Source organism: Uranotaenia lowii, chromosome 3 (genome assembly GCF_029784155.1).
Source record: "Uranotaenia lowii strain MFRU-FL chromosome 3, ASM2978415v1, whole genome shotgun sequence".
NCBI classification, from domain to species: domain Eukaryota; kingdom Metazoa; phylum Arthropoda; class Insecta; order Diptera; family Culicidae; genus Uranotaenia; species Uranotaenia lowii.
The window spans coordinates 162329057-162341057 of NC_073693.1; the positions used below are offsets into that span (position 1 = coordinate 162329057).

At 35.8% G+C, this 12001-nt stretch overlaps 1 protein-coding gene across 9 annotated transcripts in view; it reads right to left on the minus strand.

Moving 5' to 3' along the window:
* The window catches only part of LOC129755977 (uncharacterized), a 102535-nt gene that overhangs the window by 38288 nt on the left and 52246 nt on the right, over window positions 1-12001 (minus strand). For 4 of the 9 annotated variants that reach the window (XM_055752721.1, XM_055752717.1, XM_055752720.1 and 1 more), the window contains exon 2: window positions 7477-8245. In XM_055752721.1, the coding sequence (XP_055608696.1) occupies window positions 7477-7645 (169 nt within the window). In that variant the 5' untranslated portion in view covers window positions 7646-8245. Of the gene's footprint in view, window positions 1-7476; window positions 8246-8510; window positions 8775-8794; window positions 8923-12001 lie in introns of those variants that run through there. The other 5 variants (XM_055752722.1, XM_055752714.1, XM_055752719.1 and 2 more) reach the window with 4 other exon arrangements.

A 12001-nucleotide genomic window follows, 5' to 3' on the forward strand; every position in this document is an offset into this window, starting at 1 on the left:
GTCAACGCATGCTATTAAGGGGGGGGGGGTAGAGTCTAACGGGTATAAAAAAACACCATTTTTACGATTTTTTTCTAGAGCTATCGTTCAAACAAATGTATTCAAATTTTTTGCATTATACAAACCATTGTAAAAAGAACATTTAGTAATTTTTTCGTAGAAAAAATATTGAAAAATGAGCCGGTGACGGAGCATTTTCGAGGATGCCTTTTAGAAAACAGGATTTGCGGTGGACACTGTATCTCAGCACAGAATCATCTGAAGTCAAAAAATCAGAGCAACATATTTTTAATAGATGTTTTTCTGGACCCCAACGTTTTTATTTAACTTAAAAATATTTTTATGAAATTTTTGTGGCTGTTTGAAGTAAAAACTACGATTTTTCACGAAAAAATCCGCCATTTTTCACCTCTAAAATCTCCCCAAAGTAAAAAAATCAAAAAAGAAAAACGTTGGGGTCTGGTATTTTATATGTAGAAAATATGTTCCAAATTTGAAAAGAATCGGATAAGTAGTTTTCAAATGACGATGTCCACGGACTTTAAAAATGTGCTTTCGAGAAAAACGCGTTTGAAGTTTCTGCTCTTGCTTTCTTGCAGTATTAGATAGGAGGAGATAAAGGCCTATAATTTCTGCAGTTTTGATTCAATTGACTTGAAAATTTGACACAACATTCTTGAAATGTTTTACAATAAGAAAATAAAAAAATAAAAAAATCGATTTTTTGAAAGTGTTAGACCCTACCCCCCCCTTAAGATTTTCGATTTTAAGGTTAAAGCATTATTCGTTAATAATTTTTTGGCGCTAGTGTTTTGTCCCCAGAATTTCTCAGAAGCTGATAGTACCTGGTTGGGGTCTTGTTCGAAGAGAAGATCTTATTCGGCTCGCAAATAGAAAAGGTTCTAGTCAAATGCTCAAACCTGATCCGGTGCCTGTACCCACTTATTTGTCGGAGATCAAAGCTTTCACTAACGAACAAACTGGCGATCTACAAGCAAATATTCGCACCAGGAATATTCTACGCATCTGAGAAATGGGAATCATGTGCTCAATCCCACAAGAACAACATTTAAATAGCGCAAAATAGGATCCTGAGGATGACCTCAAATTCCCCACGACACTCCAGAATCTCTACCTTGCACGAAGTAGCAGACATTCAGATGGTAGATCAGCGAATTTCCGATACAAAAACTAAATTCATACAAAAATGTAGCACTTCTGACCATACACTTATTCAAAATCTGTATATAGTAAGATTACATGTAAATAGTAGATAATAGTCATAGGTTTTATATATAGTAGCTATAAGTAGTCTTTTCGAAAAATATCCTAACAAGCAATTCCTCAACATTGGACAAAACAATTTGAAACATTATAGAACTATCTGATGTAAGAACACCTCACATACACTAACAACTAAAGCTGAAAAGAGCAATCTGTATCACTTGAAGAAGATATATGTAAATGATTAATAAAGCTCTGAATAAAGATAAATTTAAAGTCAAATGTTACTAGGCTCTGACATCGCACACGTGTTTTTTATTGGTTTGAAGAAAGTTTGGTTGATTTTTCTGTAGTTTTTTTTCCCGAGTTTTGGTTCAAAATGTTCCGGAGACGAGACATTTTTGAATTGCTCATTGAGAGCACCCAAGCAACCAAAAGTTCTGATAACATTCCTCTATCAGGTTTGATCAGTTCAATCGTGTAATGTAATACAACTTCTTTTCAGCTCTATTTTTAAGTATATAAACAAACTTTAAATTGACAAAAAGTTCGCATTATTTGCTTAATAACTTCTAGTCAGCTTCAGAAGGCACGGAAAAAACGGAAAAAAAATACTTTTCCGCTCCTTCATATGCCTTCTAAAGTTCGCTAATTTGATTCAAATTAATCAAGTATATTTGTTACTTACTCACATTTAATTAACATGTTCTTACCAATCCTTGAATCCGAGCTTACCGCTTGAATATCGAGCAACATACTTGCTGCTCTATATGAACATCATGAGTAAGCATCGATTTTACTTGATGTGATGATGTGATGAGTTTCTTAAAATCGACTTTCCGGTTCATAATTTCTACTTTATTCCAACTTTCAAGTTGTTAAAAAGTTCTCCCGGAACTAAATGTGAACTTCATGTTGTCGTTTTCCAGGTAACGATGTGTTTGTTTATGCAAACACGGGTTGAAGTTCGAAACAAGTAGAATTAAGGCTCTTAATCTACTTCACAAACAATCATTGGCAAAAAGAAAAAATACAACAAGAAAAATACGGTTCAAAAAATTGACACTTGGCCAAAAAGTTAGAACGCGGAATAGATAAAATGTGAAATGCGAAAAAATCGACAAGTAGCAACTATTCGTAGCGAATCTGAAATAATGGCAACGTCGATAGAACTGTTCTCGCATAAGGAAAGCTCAGTAGGCCCATGGGTTGCTACGTTTTTGCTCGTTTGAAGTGTGCGTAAAGCGGGCCACAGACTACACAACATTTGTACAAATGCGATGAAATTCGATGAAATTTTGTCGCTGTGAGCACGATTTGCATAGTGTATGGCACTGCTTGAATGAGCGCCCAAACGGTTGGAGTAAAATCGGTCGGGATCGAAATATTTTGTACAAAACATTCTCCCAGCCGGGGTGGAGATGGTTTTTTTTGTTGCTGTTTTCGCCAGCAATCATTTGTGTTCGCGTGAAATATGTTTGTATAGTGTGTGGGCGAGCATAAATCAAACAATCGACGCGGAATCATCGAATTTGTACAGGCCAATTTGTGTAGTCTATGGCCCGCTGAAAAACACGCTCTCAAACCATTGGGCTCGCTATACATGGGAATTCTCTTTCTGGGTTTCTCATGTATAGTTAGCTAATGCAGAGCAAAGGCGGGAGCCATTCATGGGAGCTTTTCATCAACATGCCCTCTAGCCTAAAATTTCAACACCTATCAAGCTTTCTCCTAGTGGCGCACTAATGCCTGTCTATCCACCTTTCTTTCAAATTCTATAAAAATAAATTCTCTCTCTAGTTTTCATTCCGCCGCACATGCCATTAAAATTATAATCAATCTACTTCAAAGTTCCTATATTGCGTAGTTGCTTTTGAACGCTCGTTGGAACTAATAAAAACATAAAAGTTTACATGAGAGTACAACGGAGTTTTTTTACGAACAAAGACAAAAATACTTGCAACCCTTGATGTTGGAAAAATGAGAAGTACGTAACAAGAATTAGATTGATTTTCTTCATACCAACTCGTAAGTTCCCAAAAAGTAGAAACAGAAACCAAAAAAGAAACTTAAGAGATTTTTTTGAGTATTGGCTGAACTTGATAAAGATTGAGTGATATCCGAACTTTTGGTTGCTTGGGCAGTCACAAGGCCTGGAATAATTGAATAACCTACTGTTTGAACAAAAATCCAACTATTTGAAATCCCGATTATCGAACACCGTCATTCATCAAACAACCGGTCAGTCTCTCGCGCTCCAAAAATAGCTATTTACACATTAATTTGGCGCCACTTGAAGCATCCCATACCGAAGCTAGGTAGAATAGAATAAACCGTCTATCAGAACAACCGCATTTTTGTCCCTTTGTTCTGTGTCTCGTACCGTCTAAGAGAAATAAACGTTCTACAGTTGATCCGAACCGTCGCGCTATAGTTTTTAATTTCATTTTCTGTGGAATATTATACGTCTTGTCCAACTAACAGTGCCGTTAAATTATTACCCCCGAAAAGCCCGATATCGATCATTCCGGTAAAAACACCTACGTTCTGGAAAAAGTGATCAATATGTGATTAGAGACTGTGAAAGAAAAAAAAGCTGTGAGAAAAATAATAACTAGAGAATGCCTCAAAAATACAACGAAAATGGAAACGCTGTATCCACACAGATACATTCTTTTTTGCGAAAAATAATCGTTGGCTTCAAACTAAAATAAGTTTGGACAAAGCTATCAATGAAGGCAAATATGAAATTCTCAATTATTTCCATATAAAAAAAAGCCCTACAATACAACCAATGAGTCTGTAAATTTTAAGATTCTTCAGATCGTTGACAACGTAGAAAAGTCCCTGGATTGCGTAAATCTGTTCCAACACAGCAGCTTGCAATGTAAAAGACACACACCGTCTTAGTCGCTTTAGGCTTTAAAGACTGAATAAATTACGTGGACAACTTAAGATTAACATTCAACACCCAGTACCGAGATGGGAATCGAACCCATGTTATCAGCGGATCAGCGATTACCGTCATTCCACGCTAACCACTCGACCACCGCACTATGCGGTTTGAGGGGGCAAAAAGTCAAAAACTGAACTTTATCCGATCGCTTTTTTATTTTTTCTAGTTAATAGTTTAATGTTTGACAAATAAAATTCTCAGTTTTTCAACTCATTATCTTGAATACTGAACACACCACAGACATCAGACTTTAAAATATTGGAAAATTTATATGATGAAGAAAAAAATTTAAATCACATATATTTCTATGGAAAACATTTTTTCTTAAATTTAAAGTACACCATATGAAAGCTTAAATTAAAAGCTATCATTTGAAACATTCAAAAATTTTACACACTAAATTGATCTATGATAAAAATGAGTAAATATTTTTTTTTTCAAAATCCAAAATCTTTTAAGCCTTGCCAAAAAAAATCCTCGCAGTTCCCCATACTGTTTTCAATATCAAGATCTAGTTTAAAGTCCTAAAAACACAATGAAAGAGATTCCAGGCACCTTGTTTTTTGAGTTATAGTCAAATAAAGCTGAAAATATCATGCATATGAGTAATTTTTACCCATTAATGAGTATAAATTCAACAAAGTTGATGTTGGTTTGTCAAAAAAAAAAAAAAAAAATGTTTCTCATGAGTGATCATTCATTTCACACATTTTTCTCTTGAATTTAATTAAATTTCTTGATGATATTTATCATTTAATGATCAATTAGTACAAAAGCCGGTTTTCAAAAGAAATTAAAAGAAGGGTCAAAAATAACACCAAGCATCCTACTTTAAAAGTTGTTTATACAAAATTTTTGTATGAATTTATTTTAAGTTAGTTAAAATAGTAATTTTCATTCAAAATTTTCAACAATTACAAAATAGTCCAAATCAATCATACTTTTTGCCGCCTCATTGTATGGAACTGCCTCATAGTGCGCTGGTGGTGCTTGTGGAAGCCAACTCCACGACAAAATGGCAGCTAGATCGACACCGGATGCTTACAGGTAAGGTTCGTTTTTCAAGTGTACATATTTTCCGATTTTTAATCGAAAATATTGTTTTTTCCTTCGTCCATGTTGCAACCGTCGGCGAACACGACGGTTTTTTTTTGCAACAGTCCGGAAATGAAGAGCTAGAATTGGAATCTGAACCCGCTGCTACCGGAACAACCCCGGTGCGTTCGTGGATTAGGATCGGTCACTTGGCATTTCACTCGCCGGAAGATGTGTTCCCAAGATTGTAACATATTGAATAAAAGTGGTTCAAATTAAGTTTAAAAAAAATTTGTGAAATAAAATCAAATGAAGTGATTTGTGTATTCTTATGATAAATCAAAAATTCCCCCGTTAAAAAAAACAATAAATTTTGAAAAATCAGATCCGGAGCTATTTTTTCCTCCGGATTTTGCTAAAAATTCTAGTTAAAATTGCGGCGGCTAACTTTTTCCTCGTTTGCTCAAATTTTAGTTTAAAAATATTGCTAAATTTATTGCTTAGTTTCTAGCTGGTCAAATTTGAGCAAAAATTTGCTAAATTTCGGCCTCGAAAGTTTTGTGACGGACAACTTAAGATTAACATTCAACACCCAGTACCGAGATGGGAATCGAACCCATGTCATCAGTGGATCAGCGATTACCGTCATACCACGCTAACCACTCGACTACCGAAAGGTTTTAGGGTAAACACTAAGATTTTCGTTCGATTTCCATTGAAATAGCTGGATTTTTCAGTATTTGGTCGTATTTTTGCCAATTTTGCTTAAAAATAAGCAATCACTTTTCAAATTGCTGAACTTTCCAGCAATATCTATAGTTTGCTAGAAATTAGCAATTGAGTTGACAAACTGGAGTCTATTAGTTTTCGTACGCTGAAGCAAGGTATGATTTTTTTACCGAAGTTTGGTCAGATTTATAAAATTATTTTTATTTTTCTCTATACTCTAGCAACCAGACATCAAGTCAAGGATAAGCTTTTATTGGACAGGTAGATACTCCATGAAAGATACTAACAATATTTTTTTTTGATTTGGCTAATGATTAACACTTTGGCACAAAGCTGGCATCCCAAAGCCGGTGGTGGAATGTTGAATATAAAAAATTTCGTAAAATAAATACATCTGTTATTGAAGAATGGGATAAAATATTTTTTTTTATGCTTATTATACGCATAGCCAGTATTCAATATTTAATTTTGAATTGAAATATAAATTTGATACCAAATTCAACCAGTTATTTTGAAACAAATAGTTGGTGTCCAGCAATCTGGATGGCTGAATCCAGCAATTTAAATTGCTGGAAACCAGCATTAATGTTTGTTTTTTATCAGCAATTTAAATTGCTGGAAGTCAGCGGGACAAAAACAAGCAACATTTTGCTGGATTCCAGCAAAAAAAAAGTGGTGTACCCGATCAGGAGAGCATACCAAAATTATTAATTAAACCCATCTCAACGAAATATTATTATCTTATTCAGATATAGCTTTGATATCAAAATAAAAAAAATAGTCATTAAAAATATTTGTTTTTTACATTTAAATAAGAAATAACAAAAATGTTTACCGGCTTCATTTTATTCTTATTTATACTCTAAATCAACAATTTTCTACATTTGGGAAGAACAGCAGTTATGGTTAAACGGCCATCCAATTGGAATTTATCCATTGCTATATTAGCCATAATCCATTTCGGGGATCGGATAATTTTCTGGTTAGCCTGATCGGCCTGATTTTTCGGGTCAGCACCAAACAATTATATTTATGTTCTAGTAGACGCTTAATTTTACTCATATAACTATAGATTTTTCTGCGTGTTATATGTCTAAATCAATAAGATAGAATGTACATAAGGTCTCAGTTTAGAGTTGATCCATAACTTTATCAATTATAATTAATCCCCGGTTGATAATTTAAAAAAAAACAATATAAGGGAAATCCCTATAAAAAGATTTTTCCTACTCCAAAGCAACCACTCGCCATCTGTCATTCTTCCTGCGGGGTGCCGATTGAGCAAAAAAGAAAGTGACAGCTCACCCACTTCTCTAGCCGGCATTTGAAAGATGATTGGAGAATGGTGGGCGTGTAACATGCCGCTGGATGCCGGAATAACCATCCGAATGGATTTAGTGGCGAAAATGAGATATGACTTATAGGACGTTGGGGCCCGAACGAAACGAAACGGAACGAAACGATGATGTGTTGCGAGAGATTGTGTGTAGTTGTAGCTGTATCTAAGTAGGTATATTCAGCTCGGGACTTACCTTGACCACCTGTTACGATGAACCAATGATCGGTGGAAATGGCAACGATCCACACAATCACAGCAACGCCAATCAGGAGGGTGCAACCGAGCAGTATCCGTCGCTGCCGGTAGAATTCCTCCATTAGCGGCTTTCGCTCTTCCTCGCGGCCGATCGACGATGTCGACATGATGCCTTTGCTCTTGTTGAACGATGATGGGGTGGATGACAAATTTCTCCCCCTTCACCTATCCGCTGTTCTGTAATCCGTGACTAACCAAACAGAACGTTCCTCGGGTTCAATGTTCCGTTCGATTTGTCGATTGGCAGTTTCGTGGTTTCGGTGGGTAATTTTTCAAACCACCCTCATACACTTGGTGCACTAGGAACTATACACCCCGCAGTTTAAAGATTAATTTAAGTGATTTTTCCCCAACAACGACGTTCCACTGTATTCATCTGTTGAACTACGAGAGTCGAGTCCTTCCTCTTGCTGCTTCCGTTGGTCACATTCCCTGTCCTTTGGCTGCAGATTGCACTTGCGACGACGACGTTTGGGCACACTTTGTAACGAACCGGTCTCGCCGTGTCACTTTTTGTGAGACGTATTTTTAAACACTAAAATTAACTGATATCACAAGTAACAGTGTAGAGCACTGATCGGCCAATTATTGTCGCAAAACTGATGGGAAGAAGGCGAGTCACATTTTCACTGCGTTTTACTTCAATGTGGGACACTTCGGAGGATTTTTCCGTTGCTGCTTCTCTTGTCAATTCTCAATTCGATGGGCTGAAAAGGACAATTAAGATTTCGGTGATGATTTCAGAGGCTGGGTTGATTCGGATCGATGTGACAGACACTCCTGTCGGCTAAAGTTGTAAAAATAAATTGGTTTCCCCGGTGAGTGCACTGATACTTGATGCGAATTTTTCTTTTGCACAAACTGAAAAAAACCCAACTTTTCTTTTCCCTCTAGAAAAACACAGAAACGCAATAGTGCAACATTTCACAATCGAGCATTTGTCATACAACTAGGAGCACTAAAGCTAATCACCCAAATGCGGAAGAAATTAGTGTAAGGTACTTTTTACCGTTGCGCATCGGCTGAAAAGCAGGATTTCGATCGCGTTAAACCCGTACGCACGCCAACTGTCACGCACGCAAGAACTCTCGAAACACACTGACGACGACGGTTGGCCAAACCGGGAAAGGATTACGGAACCCTGCTTCGACTAACACCGGTAGGGCGAGCGAAAAACCGCTGCCGCTGCTTATCGCGTTCGAATGAGGAAAATTCCCACCAGACCGACTGAGCTTCCTACCCACTGACTAACTAACCTCTGACCAAGACTAAGAGACTAAGACAGTCTGTCGGAAAAACATACGGCTGAGAGAAAAACGCACAGCCGTCGTTGGTCGTCGTATGAACTAACGAAACAAGTTGCGCCTGCCTTTGTCTGCGCGCATTGCGATATTATCAAAGTTGTATACCCACTACCTCTAGTAACGTTTTCGGGATTTGTTGGCCCAAATCTGTGCGGCCCGTGTTCGTTCATACGAAAGAAGGCGCGCGCACTGTTGATGTTGCTGCTCTGCTGAAAATAGAGACACTGTGGCATTGTCATCGAGGGGATCTTCGGCGGATGCCGTCCCGACTTAGGAGTGATTCATGCGAAACAAGAAAGTTTAACGTTAAATTTTCAATTCAGTAAATAGTTGAAATATGGTTCGTCGGTAAGGAAGAAGTCCCGAAACAAAACTGTCCATTCTTCTTGGGAAACTAGCACCTCAAAAAACGAGAACGATTTGACAAATCCAAATTACAATCAAGAAACACATTCAAAGCCCGGTAGTAGTGACGATACATATGAATATGTGCCGACACAATGATTTCCAAAAGTCTTGTGGCTCTACTTTTAAACGAATTTTTCAAGGATGAATATCTTTATTATCAAAGAGTCAAGAATTACATTTTATTCAAATTTCATAGTTTGAAAGAGCTGCATTATTTTACTTAACAAAGTGCCTATTGTCCTGAAACAAGAATTTTAAAAAAAGTTGGAAATCATATAAATATGATTTTCTGTTTGCAATACGTTTCTCGATTACATACATACATTTACTATTTATACATTTCTCGATCTTGAACTATTCTTATTTGTTTTGATTTTATATCTGCCCCATTTGGCCTCATCGTGACGTTTGGCCTCATAGTGACTTTCTCTTGTATCGTCAAGATCTTTCGAACTGTATATTGCACATATGTGTAGACCAGAAAAATTAGTTGCATATATTGTTGCACAGTCTCTTTTATGTGCTTAATGTCAAAATTGATAATATTGATATTTTTTTTCCAATGATACGAGGATTTTCAAGAAAAAAAAACTCAAATTTCATAACATTTCAGTTATTTATGTACATCATACACTGAAGTAGAAAACAAACAAGCAAAAAAAAATTGGTTTAAAATTCAAGTGATTTTTGCATAGCGAATGTCACTAGAGGAGTGGCAAGTTGAAATCTTAGCTAAATTAATTTACTTATGTAATCGATTTAAATTCCATAGTCGTAATTTACTTTGCATTAAGCGGTCGGGACAGTCTTATTCATAACTTTTCAATGAATGTTACGATTGAGATTTCGTGACATTAAAATTGTCGATGTCGCCGAAACATTTCCAAAAATAATGTCATTCTAAAGCTCTTTAAGAAATGGGACACTTTCTTTTGCTGATAGATCATTTACTAGTAATCGGACAATCAAAAATTTGACAGCATTTTGCTGCCTGTGAAAAGTACTATCCGACCAATTTTTTCTAAGTTTCAAATTAACGCGTTTCTGAGATATTTACGATGCAAAGACAAAATATATATTTGCACTGTTTCCTTCAAAGTCCATCATTTCCAAATTTATAGCTGACAAAACCGTTGACTATTCAAAGAATTACTATGTAGGAGTAGTCGAAAAGTATGCGAACACTGTCAAAAATGTCCACAAAGTTCAATTCAAGCTCGAGTCACGAGTAGCGGCAAACGGACTGCCAACCAGTGATGTCAACTGTTTTTCAGATATGTCTGGAAAATTTTGAAAAAATGTCTGGAAATGCCTGGAATGTCTGGAAGTTCTGGATGGCGAACTTTCTACCCTTTCTACCTTTTTTTTTGGTCGACAGATAGCAATAATTGCAGCCTAGGGAATAACACTCATTACTTCATAAAAATCATACATTCTATACACTATCAATGCCTGATACTATCGTAGTGATGTCGGCGGTACTATGTTTTATGCTTAACTTCCTGTTTTACTACCATCTTCGTGGCATTCCTCACTCTTCAATTACTAATTCGAATCATTTCCTGCCATTTGGCAACGAAAATTTTGAATTTTTACTGTTTTGTATAAAAATTCATGTCGAAACTCAAAAGTCTGGAAATGTCTGGAAGAAATGACAAAAGTCTGGATGTCTGGAAACCTAAAAAAATGTCTGGCAATACAGGTCGGACTCGATTATCCGGAGTATTGATTTTTTTTTCACTCCGGATAATCGAATCTTCCGGATAATCGAATCATAAAAAAATGTTTTTTTTTCAGTCTGAGGATGTTAAATTGTAATTTTTTTGTGCATTATTTTTGTAAAATGCAGTGGCGTATAGCCAGAAATCATTTTTATAGGAAAAAGGGGTAAAGTCGTGATAAGAAAAAAAACAAATATGTAATATTAAACAATTACTGGTTTCACTTTACCTTGAACTGACACATCTCGGAAGTGATTTTTGTTCTCATGCTTCGTTATTCAATGAAGAATTTGTTTTTAAGTTTAAATAAACGAGAAGTTTCCTGACAAGAAATATGAATTTTATTCAACTAAAATGAGAATGTAACAAAAAAGAATATCAAAAGGGGAACATACTGAAATGACACCCTAGCTTAAGTCCCTCTTTTTCTTACTACTTTCACGTTTGTACATTTGATCATACTTTGTAAATAAACTAAAATACATTTCAAAATCCACTCATTTTCAACCGAAGGCAATCGATAATTAATTAGTTAAATAATAAATTATTAACCCGTTACTTCCCACGATTTTTTTTTAAATATTTGAACAACAAAAAAGCTTTTGTAAGGAAAGAGCTTGAACAAAAGTTGTTCCCCATGATCTCAAAAGTTTTAATTCGTTGGAAAAAGTTTTTGATTGTTTCAATAGTTGCTAGATTGTTTTTCAATAGTTACTATATCTAAATTTCAAGAAGGCTTATAGACAAGCACAATAAGTACACAAGGAAGTTTATAAAATTATTGACTGCATAATAGTAGATTTAGAAACTTGATAAAGACGCAAATGTTGTGGATCACTTGTACTACCATGGGATGTAGAGAGTTAAATACATTGACAACTCTTATTCTTACCTCTCCTGTTCCTAGCTACACACTTAGAAAAATCCAAGTATAATTACATGACATAGCATGGGTAGAAGGGAATCGGGCATTTGCATGTGATAAAACTGTTAATTTCATGTAAACTTCCTTGACATATTCAGTTATATC